General features: G+C 42.1%; 1 protein-coding gene across 5 annotated transcripts in view; it reads right to left on the reverse strand.

Annotated features, from left to right (window-relative positions):
* The window catches only part of DAAM1 (dishevelled associated activator of morphogenesis 1), a 303703-nt gene that overhangs the window by 111519 nt on the left and 171345 nt on the right, over nt 1-20839 (reverse strand). For all 5 annotated transcript variants that reach the window (XM_079909187.1, XM_079909188.1, XM_079909186.1 and 2 more), the window contains one exon: nt 1803-2021. In XM_079909187.1, coding sequence (XP_079765313.1) covers nt 1803-1985 — 183 coding nt within the window. In that variant the 5' untranslated portion in view covers nt 1986-2021. The remainder of the gene's footprint in view (nt 1-1802; nt 2022-20839) is intronic.

The raw sequence follows: 20839 nt of genomic DNA on the forward strand, positions 1-20839 counted from the left end.
GCTTAGAGCCTGCTAGCAGTTCACCATGTCTCTCTTTCCTATTCCATCAGGCCTGGGTCTTGGTCCTGAGCAGAATATGGCACAGAGCGGAAGCACAGCTGACTCACACTGGACATGCAGCATCAGCAAGAGATAAGCCTCTGCTGTTGTAACCACTAAGATTTTGCTATCACAGGATAAACTAGCTGCAGATGACCGAGACGGCCATGAACAATGATCCCCTCCACTTCTCTTCTCACTTTCTATCCCTCCTCACAACTCACCTCCTCCAGAAAGCCTTCCCTGACCACCCTCCTCATCACTGTGTCCTACACCCCAAAACACATTTACACAGAGGTGTGTGTGCCTCTTCCTTTGGTGGCATTATACCTCTTGTTTTACTACTGAAACTGCCAGCTCTTTGGGAGCAGGTTCTAGTTTTCCGTTTTGAATCTCCTTGCTAGCATCTAGAACAGAGTTCTGCATGCAGTGGGAATGGGAGAGGGTAGAGAGAGATGCCTGAAACACTGAAAATATTCAACGTCATCAAGTGTAAACATGCTGCCAGGAGTCATCTCTTTTCCCCACCGATTTTGGTTGGTAATCAGCCCATTAATCCACTGAGGAGGCCAGAACTCAAACATCAGCTTCATAGTACTCTCTCTTCTTGGCTTATCTCGTAAGAGAAGCTTATAGGTGAATCCTGGTCCATCAAAGCTGGAGTGACAATCAGTTCAGTTATTAGCCCTTGAGGGCAATGACACAGCCTACGTTACTTTTTTGACCTAAGATTCATGTAAAATGATAGCAGTCTCTAGTATCTGTTGAACAATATAAATGGTCTGATTAGAACTAACTCCGTTACAAAATGCCAGTGGTGATCAAGGGAGGATAGAGCCCTCGTGTAACGTCTATTGAACCCCTAAGAAGGGGCAGGCTTTGGGCCATTCTCACTCTGCATTATTCTCATTTAAACATTACATCAAACCTAGGAGAAGGTGGTTTTTTTTTTTCTTCTGCTTTCCGGAATGTAGGCTTGGAAAAGTCATATGCTTTTTCCATACTGATACAGATAATAAAGTCAGAGCAGTAATTTGAACTAAGGTCTTCCTAATGCCCGTGCCAGTGCCCTTAACTGTACCATAATAACTCCGGAACACAGAATGGAAAGGAACACTACTTCACAGGCGCTTCAGAAACTTGAAGAGAGCACCTACATCTCTTGATGAATGGGTCCTACACTAGATACATCCCTCACTTCAGTATAGTGGATTCTAAAATATGATAGTATCTATAAAAAGCTTCCCACAACAGTTATTATTGCAGTCCTATCATTAGGCTAAATAATTATACTCTACTGAAGTAATAATGTCTTCCATCCAAGGATCAAGGACGGGAGGGATAGTATGACTAATTTTTTAAAAGACACTATTACTACACACTGGGAGTGGCGGGAAGCATGGGGTAATCCCAGCAGGTGTGAAGCAGATGAAGGAAATATTTGTGCACACAAGTATCTCAGGTTGGGATGGGGAGGAATTAGAAAGGGCAACTTAGGAAGCAGTCGTGCCACATATCTGAAGACCTAAAGGTCTAAATCCCTCCACTTAAAGCACCAGCAAAGCCCTCTGATGTAGTGATGCTACCTTTTCTTTCTCCTTCTCCACAGGCTCAGTGCTGACAGTTGGGGGTGCAGATCGAAGGGACGGATGGGGGCCATTTCACTGAAGAAAGGCAAGCCTGTGTCTAACCAAACTGTCCACATCCTCTCCCTCCCTCCTGGATAGCCCCAACTACCCCTGGGATGGAAGTCTGAGACTCACCACAAGTTCACTGAACATGACGTCCAGCTCCTCCACAGGGGGCATGGGTAATGCTGGCTCCATGGTCTGAAGCGCAAAGTTGCTATCATTTCGCAGCCGATACGTGATTTCTGGGTGATCATTATTTCGGAAACAGCAGAAGATGAATGAAATCCCCCGTCCACCTCTCTTCCTCGGGGCCATAGCTGAATTCTGTTCTGTTTCTTGACCGATTAAACTCTGCGAAAAGAGGACATGACATGTTAAGAATACAAAAAGGATAAGATTTATATAGTTTTCAAGTCAGACCAATTCAAGAAAGAGCCTGGTGAGCCAGAGGCAATGTCAGTGGAGCCAACATCTGCAGGCAACGTCTGCAGGGCATAGGGGACAACGTGGGCAGAGAGCACATGCCCGTCTAGGCACTTGTTCAGTGTTTCCTATGACCCACTGCTGAGCAAGCAACACCCCAGCCACCTCACGCCATGGCATATGCTCCAGTCCCATTGGGCTCCGGGCCGTTCTCTGCACATCGTGTGCTCTTTCTTGCCAACCCATATTGTTCTTGTTACTCCCCTGCAAGAATGACCTTCTCTTCCTTGCCACCTAGAGGATCTCTTACTTATCCTCTAGGGTTCGATTGCAATTTCTCCTTTACTTTCCCCAAGCAGAATTAATAATATATATGCTAAGACATATCTATCCATTCCAGCTCATGTCACAGTCAAAGTTCCTTAGGAATGTGTCTTCCTATTAGACTGGCAGAACTCAAAGCAGGGGGAAGGGGCTGTGTATCAAGCAACTTGGTGGCCCTAGTGCCCCGCACAGCACCAGGAAGTCAGAAGACACTCAGTTAATGTTTATTGTGTTGAATAAATTCATAACAAAGGAGGAGTGACTTAACACGAGCTAGAAGGGTCCGAGATTTTCAAACAGAAAAGATCAAATGAATTCACTGATAGAGAGATGGTTAAATAAATGATAGTATATTCACATAATGGAACATTACACACTCACTAAAAAGAACGAGGCGTCTGTGCATGTAGATATGGAAAAATGTTCAAGATACTATGTGATATGTATACTATATACTACAGGATTACATGTTTTAAAGCATTTATGAATATATGTCAGGAAGTGTTATCAGCAGTAACCTCCAAAGAGAGGGGATGGGAGAACTACTCCTTTTCACTTTATACCCTTTTGAATTTGAATTTTTACCATAAAAATACATTTTTAATGACTGCATAGTTTTTTTTTGTTACAACTGCATGTATTGTCTTAGAAAAATTTCTAAGTTATACTGTCAAGTGAAAAAAGCAACTCAAAGAATAATGTGTATAACATGTGCCATAATGTCTTTTAAAAACAATCTTATACAAAAACCTAAATAATTTACATGGGACTGCATAGCAAAAGGCCTAGAAAGATACACAGCAATTTCCTAACTCTGAGGGAGGAAGGGGTTGGGGAAAAGGCAAGAAAGGAAACACACTTTTTATTATATATATATATGTATGTGTATATATATATATATATATATATATATATTATGATGAGAGCATATTCCTGTATAACTTCTGTAGATTGTCAATTTTTAAAAAGAGATGGGATTGAAAGGAAAAAGAAAGGTGGATTATGAATTGGCCCTTGGTGAGCTGGAAGGGCAGAGGAGGAGAGCCACATCTGTGCCAGGAAGATGGTAGGAACAAGGGCGTGAATTCCAGGGAGGAGCCAGGGGGAGTCAGCGTAGAGAGGAGGGCTGGTGTGGAGAAGCTGCAACCCAAGCTGAGGAGTCTGGATTTATCCCACAGAAACTGGCAGTCAGACTTAAAAGCCTCCCCTACATTTCTCTCTTTAAAAAAAAAAAAAAATTAGAGAAAGCAGATGTGGTTGGGTCTTGACTACTCATTCGTTAGAGCTGTGGGCACATAACTTTGATGGAGAAGCTACAGTGACCGCTGAGCACCACAGAGAGTGCACAACAGATGATCAGACAATATATTAATGTCCCCGTCCTGACAAACACAGCACGTGCTGAGACACGGGGCTCACACTACAGCAGGCACTTCCTGAAACAGAAGAGAAGACCTGAGGGGGAGGCAGAGGCCCGCAATTATCGTCGAACTGATTTCTATGGGCGAATCCATAGAAACAGGGTCAGAGCTGTGTCACCCCCCAGGATTAATTTAAAACCAATGGGTAGGGCTTCCCTGGTAGTGCAGTGGTTAAGAATCCACCTGCCAATGCAGGGGACAGGGGTTCGAGCCCTGGTCCGGGAAGATCCCACATGCTGCGGAGCAACTAAGCCCGTGTGCCACGACTACTGAGCCTGCACTCTAGAGCCCGCGTGCCACAGCTCCTGAGCCCACGTGCCACAAGTACTGAAGCCCGCGCGCCTGGTGCCTGTGCTCCGCAACAAGAGAGGCCACTGCAATGAGAAGCCCGCGCACCACAACGAAGAGTAGCCTCCACTCTCTGCAACTAGAGAAAGCCCGCATGCAGCAACGAAGACCCAATGCAGCCATAAATTAAATAAATAAATTTATTAAAAACAAAACAATGGGTAAAGCTGTAAGGAGACATAAGGAAGAATTTTCTAATGTCTGTGATTGGGATAGGATGCAGGTGAGGAGTCCCTGGCTCCATTGTCTTCAGACTGAAGTTAGCTGTTAGAAATGCCTAAGGTGTGTAAGGTACCCCAACTCTTAGATGGGAAACGGGAGAGAGATTAGAGATTTTCAGCAAGTGTTGACTTGAGCTTCTCACTCCAGCTTCAATTCCAGCAGCTCTGCTTTTATACTTTTTTGGATATTGATATATTGGGTATCGATCTTATTTTATAAAAACGTCCTGAGGCTACTCCCTGCAATTATAAGAACATGCAAAGGCCAGGCAACAGCCTCCAAGGGCATCACAATCTGGCTCCTGCCTGCCTCCCCACCTCACCCTGTAGCTTTCTTCGTATGGGTCACTGCACTTCAACTACACTAGCCATGCTGGGTCCTGCCTCAGGGCCTTTGCATCAGCCATGTCCTTGACTGGCGTGTTCTGGCCACATCTGTGCACGGCTGGTTCTTTTCATCATTAAGGCCTCAGCACGAATTTCACTTTCTCAGAAAGTCATCCCCAACCACTGTATCTGCCCCAGTCCTGTTCCATGCTTCAGTCACTCTCTATCCCTTTACCCTGTTTGAAGTTCTTCAGGGCAAGTACCACTATTTCAAATTATCCACTGTGATTATTTCATGGGGGCAGGGGCCCTGCATATATTGCTCCTTGCTGTGCCCCCAGCACATGACAGTACATGGGACACATGTACATGGGATACTCACATATTTAACAGCAGACTTTTACATAAAGTCTCATTTAAACAAAGGACTTTACTTCAAAAAAATTTTAGACTATGGGGCATGGGGATGAAAGTCAAGGGGTCTTTAAGCTTTATCTGTACAATTTAAATTTTTAAAGAACAATGTATCCATACATCATTTATGCATTTAAAAATAAAAGTATACACACAGAAGAGAGACCAGAAGCAAGTGTGTCAACATTTAACAATGGTTAATTCTGCATAGTGAGGAAATGGATGGCTCCGTTGAACTTTGTTCTTGTTCTTAAGTTTTTTATAAGTAAAATCCAACTTATGGACTTTCAGCATCTCTTCCAAATCAGAGAATCCAGTTCCAAAATCTGTCACCAGTTTCTTGATTGTGTAATGATGCAAACTCGGGTAAAAATTCTCATAAACAACTATGTTTCGCAAACACTCCTAGAGACAAGCTCTCCACTCACTTTAAGGGACAGTGGCCTCCGAAAGCCAGCAACTGGAAGTCCTGAGTTGGGAAGGGAGAAAAGAGGTTAAGAGCAAGGTATCGGTCATGGAGCCCTCTGTGATGACCTAACTGACTCTGGGATAAAGACTTAGCCGAGATACCAATATCCCATTCTGTTGAAGCATACAACTCCTGACCTAAGGAATACTTATGCAAGGTCATATGAGACATATGCAGTACCTGGGATTCCTTTGGTAAATGTGTATTAATATCTACTATATGCCAGGCGTGATAGTAGATACCTAAGGATACAGAAAGGAGTGGGTCACTAGGAGCTTATAATCTGGGGGGAGAGAGTAGTGCACCAAATAATTATTACAAAAGTAATATGACATGTTATACAGTTAAGTGCTATGTAATCAAGCAGGAACTATGTAGGGAAGAATCTGGTCCCTGATGCTTGTGTGGAATTTTGACAGATGTTAGAAAGCAGGGCACTAGGCAGAGGGACCAGTGCAAACAAAGGCATGAGCTGGGAAGGGGCAAGTACACGGGGACTGAGGGGTGGTACGGTACAGGTGGTGCTGTATAACATCTTCCCGTAGCTGAGCCCTGGAGAGTCCCATCTCCCTACTTAAAACCTACCAACACCATTCTAAATTGGCTTTCAGTGTGCTATCAAATCCAATTCCAACTCACTGTTTCTATCTTTTCTATTTCCTTAAAAGTATCCTACACTTAGCCAACAGACCGTTTTCCATGCCCCATAAATATCTTGCACTCCCAACATCTTCCATCCAGGTGGTCCACTCATTTCTTCTGCCCTTATCTTTGTCAACAGTGTCCCCACCCTGACAGTACCAGTCCTGAGAGTACTCAATGCAGTAAGCCTCATCTGCTGGTGGTAGATGAAATTTGGTTCAACATTTCTGAAGGGCAATTTATTAAGCCCTTAAAATAGTCACAATTTTGACCTAGAATTTCAACTTCTGGAAATATATTCCACGGATATATTCAGAGACACTATCAAAGGTGTTTTTATAAAAATTTTCAAAGCTATAAGAGCTTTGAAACAAGGGGATGCAAGAACAAAGCTATAAGAATAAACAAGGGCATAAAATAGGTGTTAGTAATAGAGAACTATATGAAAAAGGTAAATAAATTATGGTACAACTAGATGATAGACCACCATGCAATCCTTTGAAAAAGAATATTTAATACAAGGATATATCGTACAGCACAGGGAATATAGCCAGTATTTTATAAAAACTATAAATGGAATATAATCTGCAAAAATTTTGAATCACTATGTTATACCCCTGAAACTAATATAATATGGTAAATTAACTATAACTTAATAAAAAATTAAAAAGAATATTTAATGACATGCAAATACTTATGATATATGAAATAAAAAATAGGTACACAATGTCCCATTTATGTATGAAAAAAATGTATATATTGATACATGGGCAGAAAAGAAGGACAAGAGAAATACACTAAAATATAAGCAGCATTTAGCTCATGTCAGCTGTATGGATTACTTTTAAAAAACCCCAAAACTCTTGTACTTTCCAAGTTGTTCTCACAATACTACTTTCACAATTAATAAAACGAGATAAGATTTTTAAAAAACACTTTATATGATTATTTGTTTCTGTGACAGAGGAGGGGGAAACGTGTACGCAAAACTGTTCCTATCAAAAACTTCTAAGTTATGGTGATCTACACACCAGCTTCTCAAACTGTGGTGAAGGACGGTTTTCCCACCAATCTGTTACAAACATATTTTTGTAAAATACAGTACAAATATCTCAGTAATGTCAAATTGCTATAAGGCTTTCTCTAAGTGTACAATTCTTGCACTTTGTTAACCAGCAGGTAGGCAGCAATGGCACTGATGTACACCAGGAGATGCGAGATAAGACTTATCTCATTAAACTATAACTGTTCACGTTTGTCTCCGGTGTGTGTCCTCAGGGCAGGAACCACCTCCCACTCAAGTGTCCCACATACCCTACCACTGCTGGTCCGTCAACTGAAGAGAGACTGTTCAGAGGCTACTGTCAAGGTCCGACTGCACACGCATGTGTGTGGAAGGGGACAGGGGAGGCAGTGTTCAGGCTGCTCGGAGATGAGGTCAAGGAAACAAAGCAGGCGAAGGCCAGCTCATGGAGGGTCCGTGCTCAGCCTTCAAGTTCATTGGCAGACAGTCTTGCTAACCTACCCACCCATCTGAACATGATCTGGGCCTTTTAGCGTTTTGAGACCCTCTACAATGCACAGCCAACAGGTACGGTAATCTGTGGTCTGGGTCTTTCTTCCCCCATTGAAGAGTCAACTCCATAGGGAAAAGTGCCCACGGCATGTGTTGCACAGTGCCTCACACATATAGGAGGGTAATCAATGTATTTGAGAAACTAATAAAGAGAGTAATTACTTTACTTTTGCATTTTACAAGTTGTTTCGCTTAAACACAAGTTATACTACGTTCTGGCGGTATAGAAGAGGGGAGCAGAGGAGACATTAAGATCTAAGAAAATTCAGTCCAAAGCATTTTTCAAGTCTTAAAAATATGCCAACAGTTCTATAAACAGAAGAATACTAAGGGGTCTTGGCTAATTTCTAAGATGGGTAATGAGATACAGGGCCTATTACATTTAAGGACCTAATTGACATCATTTTAAAAAGGACAAATATTGCCTTTGATAGGTGATTTGTGTTTAAAAGCCTCAGTAAATCCCAAAGACCAAGTTTTTATTCTGGCTCTTCCGTGGAACCCCAAATACAAGGTCCTCCACTAAGCCCATCCTTAAACTGTAGATGACGGCAAAACTTTGAGATTTCCAACAAGCAACCGTTTTTAATGCACTTACTTGGAGCTCCACTGTTCAGAGCCTAGTTTCCTGGATATAGACCAAAACAGGAAGCAAAAGTAATCATCTCACTTGACCCCTTAGTGGCAGTAGGCACTTCTGGCCCGCTCTCTTAACTGCTCTAGCACTTCACTAACGAGTGATCCCAACAACGGCCTGTGTACAAGATTCTAGAAGCACATTCACACCCATCACTTCTTTCCATCATCCCCATTTGACACATGAGATTTAAGAGGAGACTTGGCAGGGAGAGGGGCAATTAGGAAGAGTAATCTGCGAGAGACTTGATTTGCTGGTGAAGGCAAAGAGATGTTTATTCAGAACAGCCTAATTGCTGGGAGTGGGGTTTGCAGAGGTCAGAGAACCTGCTTGCTTAGTTCAGCCTCCTCTCATCTCTCATGTGAATGACTACAACAGCTTCTTAACTCCTCTTCCTGACCCCAGTCTAGGGGTTGACAAAGTTTTTCTGAAAAGGGCCAGATAGTGAATATCTCAGGCTTTGTAGGCCATTAAGCCTCTATCACAACTGCTCAAGCCTGCCACAACATGAAAGACATTTCTGTGAACAAGGGTGTGTGCCTGTGTGCCAATAAAACTTTATTTGTGACACTAAAATTGAATTTTATATAACTTTCTCATGTCACAAATATTGATTTTAAACCATTTAAAAATGTGGAAATCATTCTTAGCTCATGGAACATACAAGAATAGGTGGTGTGCCCACGTGGGCCCGTGGGCTGAAGGCTGCCAACAGCTGCCCTAGTCCATCACATTTATCCATTTAATTCATTGTGTCCAATGTTTATCAATCAGGTGCCAAACACTGTGCTAGGTACTAAAGAAAAAAGGCTGAAAATAAGAGAATATGTCTTTAGGGAGCTTATTTGATTTGAAGAAAGCAGGTAAAAGAATCAAGTAAACTATAACATAATTACTGATTTTAGTTAGTGTTACAGGGGATGCAAGAAGAAAATGAAAGAAAATGCTGGTGATGGTGCTGGTGGGAGGGGACAGCTACTTTAGATAGTGTGATCTGAGAGGGGGCATTTAAAGTGAAGACTGATGCATAAATGGGACGAGCTCTGCAGAGTGTCAGGGAAGAGGACTCCAGGCAGCAGGAGTGTGTGCAGCAGCCCAGGGCAGGTGGGGACCTCGGCACATTTGAATCAGGGAGAAAGACTAGTGGGGCTGGAGCATAGCGAGTAATGGGAGTGTTGTTAAGAGAGATGAGGTTGCAGGGGGCAGGGGCCCAGACCCCAGGGCCTTGTACACCGGAGTGAGGAATCTGGGATTTATTCTCAGCACGTCATAAATCCGACTGTGTCACTGGGCTCTGCAGTGTCTCCTGGATATGGTCCAACTTCCCAGCCTGGACCAAATAAAGACCCTCCTTTATTTTCTACCCTCTTCTCCCACACCTTAACTGCTGTGCACCCCTGTGCCCACCCCATACACACATGCCCGCAGCAGTAGTTGCACCTCTGAGCCCATCCCTCTGCAGTCCCCTCAGCCTAGGTGCTCCTTTCCATCTTTACCTGACTATCTTCCACTTACCAGTCAAGACCACACTCCAATACGGCTGCTTTTATGACCCTTCAGTGTCCCAGAGATGGTCACACATTTCTTTTCACACCCCCGGCACCATATACATAGTTGAGTCTTTTTTTGGTTTGGGTGTTTTTTTTAATTCATGTCTGTTTCCCCCACTAAACTATGAGATCTTAAAGGCAGGGACCAAGTTTCATTCAGTGCCTGGCACACAGTATATTTGCAATAAATGTCTGTTGAATGCAAAAGCACAAATGCCTAAGTGAACAGATGGTCTCATCTCTGAACTTCAGGGTGGTGCGACTCGGTGTTCTTCCCACAGTTGCCTGTAGATCTGTTTTTCACAACTGCCAAAACATTTGAAGGCAATCAGATTGCCAAGTGCTCTTTAGCCACTTGTCAAGATTTCTGATGCTGACAGTAGCCTCACAAACAGACTTCATCCTGGCGGTATCTGCAGCTTCCCTACAGTGAGAAATTTCTCTCTGGCCGAACTGGCTGGTACTTGGTTTTTCCACCCATCCTCAAGTAAACTCCACTGGAAACAAATCCGCTGATAGAATCTTTTAGACATTTTCCCCCCTCCTTACATTCAGTGAACACTTCGCCCAAGATGTATTCACTTACTCAGCTATCATACCTGAGCCTCCATAGGCCAGACTCAGTGCTAGGTGCTAGAGAAATAGGTGAAGAAAACTCACAGACTAGGGAGATCACACCTAGTGGGGACATTTAGGGAGCAGTGAAGCTGGTCCTTTTGGCCACTGAAGAGGAAATGTGTAGTTACTGAAACCAGCAGCCGATGTTTCCACATCTTGGCCCCCTTTTCAATCAGATCGGCCTGAGGGAAAGGACTAACTCCACCAGGACAGCTGGGCCCTCAACCAGAACACATCTTCTCATCTCAGCTTCTGGCCCTGCTGCAGAGGGGAGAAGGTGCTTCTGGGACACCCAAACTGCAATCCACCTATAGCATTACAGATGACTATTGCTATGCCGTGCACAAGGAAGCAATTAAAAAGCTGCTTAAGATTCTGGAGCAGGTGCATTTTGCTTAGCAAAGAATCAGAAATTTAATCCATCTGTGGCCTAGCTCGAAGTCAGAGTCATTTGTATTGCTCTTTACCAAAACAAACAAGAGTCTCAATGTGATAACAGTCAAAAAATGAGGACCAAATTTGCAGGAATGTTGTTTACAATTATGATGAGTAAAAAAAAAAAAAACAAAACTAGAGAACAGAAACAGTCCACAAGAAAACCCCCTTTAATACTTTTCCTTTGATAATGCCAAGTCACAACACATACGTAATATGGAAAGTTTGCCTTCCACAAAGCTACACATGAGCAGTACCTAACATATGGGGGAAAATGGAAGGTCGTGTTGACAAAACAGATTTGCACTGATACGTACATCAGTCTCGCTGGCTCATCAGGGACTTATGGCCACATTTATAAGATGGCTGAGGGATACACTCACTGGCTAAGTTACCAAGGTCTTCCTCTAACCAAAGTGGTTACGGGGGAAACAACAGCTTACATGCTGAAGGATGGGAAAGAAGGAGACGGTGGTCCCTTCCTGCTACCAACTTGGTTAAACAGTTGAGAATTTCTGCATGGACACACGGAACGCAGTGGGCACCATGTATGTCGAGCTCCACGTCTATTATTTTAATCAAGATAGTATTTTGCATTTAATTCTCCAGTTATCATTTTACCACTAAAATATTGTCATTGTTTATTATAAATGGTCTCTGGAATTTCTGAAACAATGTCACAGACATAAAAAGCAGGGCAAGAAAAAGAAATCATGCCACAAATGCAATTTTAAAGAGAAAGGTTAAGAGAACCCTCAGTTTTAATTAGCGAACCTATTGTTTTCAGAGCTGCAGTTTACCTCACATTTTGCAGAGGGCTCTGACATACGACTTGGGTTTCAACATGTTAATGTTAACCCAAATTCTCTTATCAAGAAGAATGTGAAAGGAAAAAATTGCTTTGCTTCTTTCCTTGGCCATCTCTCTCCCATCTCACATTCCTCATGTCTGGTTTCATTTCAAGAACACCAGATGCCAAATACTATTTGGAGCTTTAAAAAATGATGGGTTGCAGTCTAAAGGCTGTAGGAGAAACGTCTGAAACGGAATGTGTTTTCCCCGTAAGTTTCAACATCCTCTCCATCAGGAAACGGAAAGGGCGTTTCTCAGTGAGTCCAGTGGAGGGACAGCCCTTCCCACACGCTTGGTCCCAAAAGGATGTTCTAATAGGGCATTTCTTGGAGTGGCTCCTGGAAATTCACCCAGCAGTCAATCCTCTCAACCCAGTGACTTTTCTGAGACAAGAGGAAAACAATGAGGGCATCCCACCATGGACGGGGAAACCAAAATCCAAACATTCAAATAAGCCTCTGCCATCCTGAAAACACTTCCTGCTCCACTGTGTAAGCAGCACAGCAAAAGCAAAGCACACTCCCTCCTCTGGGTCTGCCCGCATCACTGTGGGGGAGGGGGGGCATGCAAAGTGGAAGCCAGAACCAGTCCCCTTCCTTCCCTACTTCCTCCCGAGATAAGGGAGGAAGGAACCCAAATGAAGTGCATGCACACCCTCAAGCCAGACCAAGCCTCAACCAGCACATAATCAACAGTCTTGTTCCAGGCCCAAGCCATGGACTCCTGCCAGAGAATAGCCCCTCTTCACATAAAGAGCAAAGGAGGGGACCTCCAGGTCTCTACCCTGAAAAGCTGGCAACGACTATTCTGTCATGACTCAATACTTTAACCGTGGGTTTAGGGCATAAATCCCTAAAGCCAATATAACACAGATCTCGAGTTAGGAAGTTTGTGCTGTTCACGTGACAGAAACCAGTCTGGAAGCCAGGACATCTAGTCTAGATCATCTGGGAGAAGAGCCAAACCAAGTGTCACTGGAGCTCCCCACCAAACAAAGCGCAACCTCGCCAGAGGGCCTGTTACTAGTCTGTGAGGGAAGTCAATAAACAAATTTAAGCCCACGCTGAAAGAAATGCAAATCATTTTCCCCCTTTGAGTTTTCTACCTCCCTGACTCTAAGGGACCCACTCAGAGTCTTTAAAGACAAATTGAGACAAACCCCCTATAACTGGGGGTTATACAAACATAAGAAGCTACCACTCAAACGGCCAGCTTTGTCACATCGGAAGCTCTCACTCTTCCAAGAGGCCAAGTTTTGTTCTTCAACGAATATGTAAAAGAATGCAACTTTCCTGAATCACCTAATAGCCCTTTTCAGAAAGGGTACACTGCCACCAATCTACAATCACCTGTAGTCTATATGCTCTGGTCCTCTGGTGATCCGACTGAAACAAGCCCTAAAGGTCAGAGTCTTCACCACTTCAGGTCAACGTGCTGCGTCTTAAAAGGTCTCCCCACCGAAATGACCACACTTGAGGCACTTAAGGTTTCAGGCCTTCCCAAACCCTCTGGTGTCATCCACAAGGAATATGCAAATGACATTAAAAAGACATTGTCTAAAAAGAAACATAGTATTAGGCATTTTTTGGAACCTCCTAACTGAAATGATTCTGGCAAATCCTGAGAGAAAAGAGGGTGAGCAGATAAATACAGTTGACCCTTGAACAACAAGGGGGTTAAGGGCTCTGATCCTCCACACAGTAGAAAATCTGAGTGTAATTTACAGTTGGCCCACTGCATACTCGGTTCCTCCCGTATCCACGGTTCTGCAAACGGGGATTCGACCAAGTGCGGATCATGTGGCGCTATAGTATTTACTGTTGAGGAAACTCCAGGTACAAGTGGACCTTCACAGTTCAAACCCGTGTTGTTCGAGGGTCAACTGTACTTGGTTTGAACAACTATGTTTTCCAAATCTTCAAGCAAAATTTAGTGTGATTTAGAAAAGATAAACTGGGGGGCACTCTAGGCCGAGGACTCACGACGCATCCTCCCAGTAATATTATCAGCAGAGGACCAGAGCACATAGACTACAGGTGATGGCTGATGTCCTAAAATGTACAAGTACTCTTTTCTTATCTCCCCAGTGAGGCCATAAGACGTGGTCCCCTGGAAACGTGAGTACTGCTGCTGACCCTCACAGCCCCAAACCAGATGCTGTTCAATCTTATTCCTTCTCAAATCGTATAATTACATTTTATCAAGGCCAAGTAGGTATAATTTCTATTTCTACACACGCCTCCATGGAAAATAACGTCTCCGTCTCCTGGTATCATAGGGAAACTACAGGTCTCTGGACTGAAAATAAATAAAAACTTGCTTAGAGGGTTTATATGTTTTCATGTTTACTGAATGCAAATTTTAAAACTCACTGATTACCTTCGTCTTTTCATGTTCTTCTAATGACTTTTATGCCAAGATTACTTTATTACAATTGCAACAGGAGAAAATAAAATACCACGTAGAACAAAAGTTCTTTGTTAAAATCGGCCTCACTCTCTGATAACTGTTAAGAAACTCCCATCTTTTTCATGGCAAATGTAGCTTTTCAGTTAGGGAAAAACGGATGAGCAGATATAATATGACAGGCAGCCGTGGAGTCGTGACCTGGGTTCAAATACCAGCTCAAACACTTTTTTTTGGTGAGTGACTTTAAAAAGACTTCAGCACCCCGAAGTCCTCTATAAGTGTTTGATAGATTTTAAGTGGACGTTACAAAGGGGAGTGAGAACTACATAAAAAAGTTGGAAGGGGGATTTATATTTGTTAGCTACTGTTTGGTGGAAATATGTTAACCAGATTCCTTTCCCTGACATTCCTGTGTGTATCAGCAGAACAAATTCCTGGAATGAGGCTGGTTTAATCTCCATAGGGCAGTTGTCACCACTAAATCAGGGGCTCTGCAGGTTAGTCAGCTTATCTGCAAATTGTGGGAAATTCTTGAGGGTTTTGGGGCAGTGTGGAAAAGGCATTAAAAAAGAAACTTAGCCTTCCTGTATATGTTGAAGCATTCAACAGGTTTAATATTTCGATCCAACCACGTACACGAAAACTACCACAGAGCACACCCACTGCAACGACACTGACGTTTGCAACACTGACCTGATTCCCCTTCACATTTTCCTCAGTGATCTCATCTATTTATTATTCTCCTTTCGACATCTGAAGGCATCTTGTCTGCCCAGGAAAGTAATTGTGAATTGGTCACCAAGGTAGAAAACCTACTGCAAGGTTTTACCAACTGGCTTTCCCAGTTTTGCCTCAGAAAGAGCAGTCTGAACAAGTGTGAACACAGCCACGGTTTGCCATTGGAGACGTGAAAAATGTTTATGGAAAGCTAAGTACATGGTGATCCTGGGTTCCAAACTACAGAGTGGTGAGCTGTTTACTAGATAGATGCTGAGTCTCTCTACACCCCTGCTGCTCTGAGGGGCTCAGCTGGGGCAAGGCCAGCACCACACCTATGCTCAGGCTGTTCCTAATGAGTCCTGCTCAAGAGGCGGAGAGAGCAGCCACCCAGAAACAACTAGGACCAGACGATGGAGTCACATTATGAAAGCTGAAACTCCCTTCGGAAGAGGCACCCTACCCTTCATAAAAATTCTACCTATAAATCTTACATAATAATTTTTCAAGAGAGGCTTATGGAAAGATGATAGTAAAAGCTTCCGTTGAAGGCAAGTTCAGCTGTAGAAAGAAGGCAGTAAAGAGGCACTCTGGCCTCCACCTGTTCAGGTCTCATGTGGCTCTGGGAGCTGCTGCTTTTAAATCAGAACCACCCAGCCCTGCAAGAGATGCACATTCCTCTAATGATTAGAAGTGAAGCCAGGACTGTCCTGTCAGCCTATGAAACTAATTTCCAAAGACACAGTACTAAAAACACCTAGAGAAATAAAGCTTTGACGTGAGATTTCCCCAATCTCCCTTCATGCTGGAAACCTCCGTAAGCACTCAGATGTACAACCCTCCAAAATCTGAACAAAGTTTTTTATAACCGGGGTGGGAACAAGGCAGGCGAGGCAGAAGACCAGTTTAAAAAAAAAAAAAAAGGCAGCAAAAAACCCTCTGCCCCACAATGGGCCATCTAATAACCAGTGGATGGGAATCAATTGTATCGCAACCTGGCAGTATCTATTGTTGCTTATAACGCACTGGCCCATTGACCCACATCTAAGAATTCCTAGATTCCATATCTAGGAATTAACCTACCAACATACTTACACATGAGCACAGAGATATATTAACAAGAATGTGCACTACAACATTGTAATAGAAAGAAAACAGGATTCATTATCTGTAATAGAGAATATCTAAGTGTTCTTCAAAACGGGAATCTTTTAAAACTGTTGGGGCACCCATAGTGTAAAACACTGGTTCTCATACTCTGATAACCAGGCTTTACATCACACCAATCATATAAGACTCTCTAGTACTGAGGGCCCAGGCTTGGGTAATTTTCCAAATTCCACAGGTGATTCCAATGTGCAGGCAAGTTTGAGAACTAGTGCTATAGAATCCTATGCCTGGTTTCAAAGAATGTGCTAGGTCCATGGATACTGACAGGGAAAGATCTAACACATTCAGAGTGGAAAAAGAAAAGAAAAAAAGAAATCAAGTTGCATGATAATACATATCTATCACCATTTATGTTAAAACTCAAACAAAACCGTATTTGTAGCTACACACAAGTGCACACACACGCACACACACTTACACCCCTATATGTGTGAATGCATAGAAATGCTTCCAGAATTGGAAGTATTAACTGTAAAGTCGCTAAAGTATTTAGCCAAATGCTTGGCACATGGAAGATTCTCAATAAATGGTGGCTATTACTTCCATGTGTGTCCCAAGTTTGGGGGAGTCTATTGGAATAGTTTCACGTAGATGATGAACTCTTATAAGTGCATGATACAGATGCAAGTTTTCTATTGAAACTAGAAATTTTGCAAGACTTCTCAATAAAACTCCATCAAAACTCTACGTATATACCTGAATAACTCGTTAATCATTATACTGATTCTTTTATTTAAAATTACAGCTTGCTTTCTTCATACTTGAATCCCACGCCCCACCAAAATGACCCATTTCAAAGTTGTTGCACGTCAGCCAAATCTAAAAACTTCAATTGTAATGCTAGACACAACCTTAATGAACATATAGAGGAAGAATATTCCCAAGGCTGCAGGTACCAGCTATAGGGATAACATGACACACTTTAAAAAAATGTTTTGTTGTTATAAATTCTGCATGTTTCAAGAGGCAATTATTGGAGAATTTCTGGTTCACTAAAGCCATTATGTTGGAAGTTCTTCAGATGGCCACAGGGCTGCTTAGATGAGAGGCTGGGCAGTTCTATTATTTTTTCCTTTTATTTGGCTCTGTTTCAATGATACTTCTACTGTGGATCAGAAATCATAAGAGTATCACAAATATAACCAGAACAGGAGATTTCAGGATGCTCTTACATGAAGAAAATTTAGTACTTGGTGTGTGTTTAAGATGCAATCAAATATACTTTAAAATTGTGTTTTTATAAAGGTAAATTCAGTACAATTTTCAAAATTCTTCTCTACCTTTAGGTACTTTGAAAACAGGTATGCATAATCCATATTTACTTGGATGCCAAATGTTTGGCTACAACAACTTTAAAGTTGTTTTCCAGCAATTTTCTCTCAAGTACATGTTCCTGAGGTTCCATCTTTAAAAGGTGAAATGTTTGGGGTCCTCCTTATCAATCAATAAAAATGTAATCACACTGCTTATAGAAACCAAATGAAAACATGGTGATTGTATGAATTTATGAGGCAAGAGATGGTCTTTCCAGGACCACATTAAGATTTTATCAAGGAATTTTACGAAATTGAGGTCTGAATGCTGACAACAGTCCTGTGAGACAAGATTCTAATTATTTCCTGGCCATACCTCCCCAAAATTTATGCCATTGAAACCTGATTCCTTCAAATATCACTAAATATTCATTGCAAACAGCTGGGAAAAAAATCAATGATTCTAAGAACGGCAAAATGATCACCAGTATACTGGTATCAGTCCCAACGAAACAAAGTTACCATTACTTTGGAAGCCAATGCCTATTGTAAATGGAAGAGTAAAATGGATTTTTCTGAGATCGTTAGAAGACACTAGAACATAAGCATGCACAGCTCACAGACAATGATGACAGGGTCTGAACAAATCAGCATCAATGGGACATGCCTATCAAGCTTTGGGAAAATATGGAAGACACCAGAAACTTATCTGTTAATAAACTCCTCTGGAAACTGAGTTCCAAGTCACTTCCAGAAATCCCAGCTGGCCTGCGGAGAACTGGATAATGACGCCATTTCTGGGTGCTCAGAACTCATACAAAAGTAGAGCCTTGAAGAAGTACAAAGATGAAGCACGTGCTCTTAAGAAAACAGAGTGTTTTTCTTTTAATACGCACTTCAAAACTGCCTAACCTGTACACGATCAAAGCAATGAAGAGACCTTGAGGATGGGGGAAAAGGTAAAGTTGTGAGAGCTAAGCGGGCACACACCAAGGACGAAAGAGCACATGTGTGGAGTGGGTGAATTGATAAACATATATCACCTCTTTTCATTAAACAAAGCTAACAGTCAACACAAATCGAAACTACCAGCAGCTACAATAAAGAGTGTGTTTTCTCACTGGTGATTTCTCTCCATGTGATAAGTATCCTTGGGAAGTTATTCACATAGCCTTATAAACATTTCTGAAACTGCAGGAGCCAAACAAATAGTGAGGAAGGATCCTTACTAAATTTTCATCATTAATTACTTTACATGGATTACCATACTCTTGATTTAAAGCCAGGCCAAAAAAAATGTCCTTTCACCATCATCAAAATGAAAGTGTGAAGAAAGCTGATGCTATCCAATATGCCCACTCCACCCAACTCTGTAATTTTCTATATAATTGGGTGAGAGCAGTAATTGCCTTATTGGGTAATTCAAGAAGAATAAAGAGATTGCCTGTCTTGCAAAATCTGTTGTAAATGAGATAAGAAAAGCTCTGTTTTAAATTGTTACTTTGACTTACTTACCACGCCTGGAGTAGTTGGACTAGGGTTAATATTTGGACTCCATATTCTGAGGAATATTGCTAAACAGCCAAAAGATATCATGTGGCTAAATATGGGAAGCTATCAATACAAGACTGGTTAAATGATTTAGGGTACTTCTGTGTAATGAAATACCATACAGCCATTAAAAAGAATGAGCCAGCGGGGCTCCCCTGGCGGCGCAGTGGTTGAAAGTCCGCCTGCCGATGCAGGGGACACGGGTTCCGTGCCCCGATCCGGGAGGATCCCACATGCCGCGGAGCAGCTGGGCCCATGAGCCATGGCCGCTGAGCCCGCGCGTCCGGAGCCTGTGCTCTGCAACGGGAAAGGCCGCAACAGTGAGAGGCCCGCGTACCGCAAAAAGAATGAGCCATCTTTTCTGATGTTCAGAGGTCTAAAGTATATTAAATAAAAAGTCCAATTTGCATAGTAACCATGGTACACCATAAACGTAAGAAGGATATACTTATTTAAATATGCAGAGAAATTGTTGAGCATGTGACAAAATAGCAGATACAAAAGCCCAGGAAGAGTGGCTCCTTCTGGAGAATAAAATGGAGATTGGAGAAGGAAGGGCTCTTGCTTGCATTTAGTTCCTTCTATTGTATTTTTTTTTTAAGTATGGGCTTGGACTACATTTTTTTGCCTCAATTATCAAGCTGTTTCTGAAAGTTTTAGCAATATTTGTTTGTAAACTCGTCTTTTTAAAAATTAAATAACTCTCTGTTATCAATCTTCTTTAACATGCCAGGCACTTTCAATTCCCTTTACATCCATTCATTATCTTGGTTAATCAAAGAGATAAGCCATGAGTCCTTAAGTGTCTCTTTTCGTCCTTTTGGGACTGCAGCCCACTGTCAATGAATATCTATGCTCTGGCTCTGGTTCACAGAATGCTTTCATTTCTGCACTTTTCCATTTCACCACACCCACCCCTACAATTGTTAGTTCTCAAAATGAAAACAATCTGTTCAACTGTAAAACACCAATATGAGCAATGACTTTTTTCCTTTAAACTTATAATTAATTTAGAATGGTGGGGGGAGTGAAGGGGAAACTACCAAAGACAAGGCTGTATATCACTGCAGTTGCATCTAATCACCATAGCAACAGAATGCATAGCTGTTCACTTTCACCAAAATTGTACAATTCAGAATCTTCTTAAACCCGCTATATTTTTTGCTACAGAAGTAAATATTGCTACCTTTATCTTTAGAACATATACTCTCCAGAAGTCAGGTCCAGGAACATTACGTAAGAAACTAGAAGTGTCTAATTAAGGAATTTTTTGTTAGGTATTTATTGGCAAATTTGATCCAAAAGGAAAGAATTTGCTTAGTAATCCAAAACCCTACCTCCTAAAGCTCAGTTCTAAAGCTATTGAAAGAGCAGTACAGTGTATCCTGTTACATTCATGGCTTCTAACCAACCTTAAATAAGCAGGCGAATACAGTAATGCAAAGAATAAATTACAAAAGGGCACCCATGGAAGCATAACAGCCGATCCCTAAAAGATGAAGGCAAACATTGGTAACTATTTTTTAAAGAAGGATGAGAAAATTAATGCCAAAACAAGAGGCAGTATAACATTAAAAGAGCCCTCAAATTAGTCCAGAAAGTTAGGCTTTGCATTTCAAGGGATCATTCAATCCACTTGAAGACATGACAGAAAAATGCTTAACCTTTACTTATTCATGATGGCTACACACATACCATCACCTTTCCCCTGCACCCCACGTCTCTTTTTTTTCTCCTAAAATCAGCGATTACCTTACAGGTATCACTCTCCATTCCATGAAAGTAATCAACCAAGACTGCCTGTTTTTGTTA

This window comes from Stenella coeruleoalba (genome assembly GCF_951394435.1).
Source record: "Stenella coeruleoalba genome assembly, chromosome: 2".
Taxonomy (NCBI): Eukaryota; Metazoa; Chordata; class Mammalia; order Artiodactyla; family Delphinidae; genus Stenella; species Stenella coeruleoalba.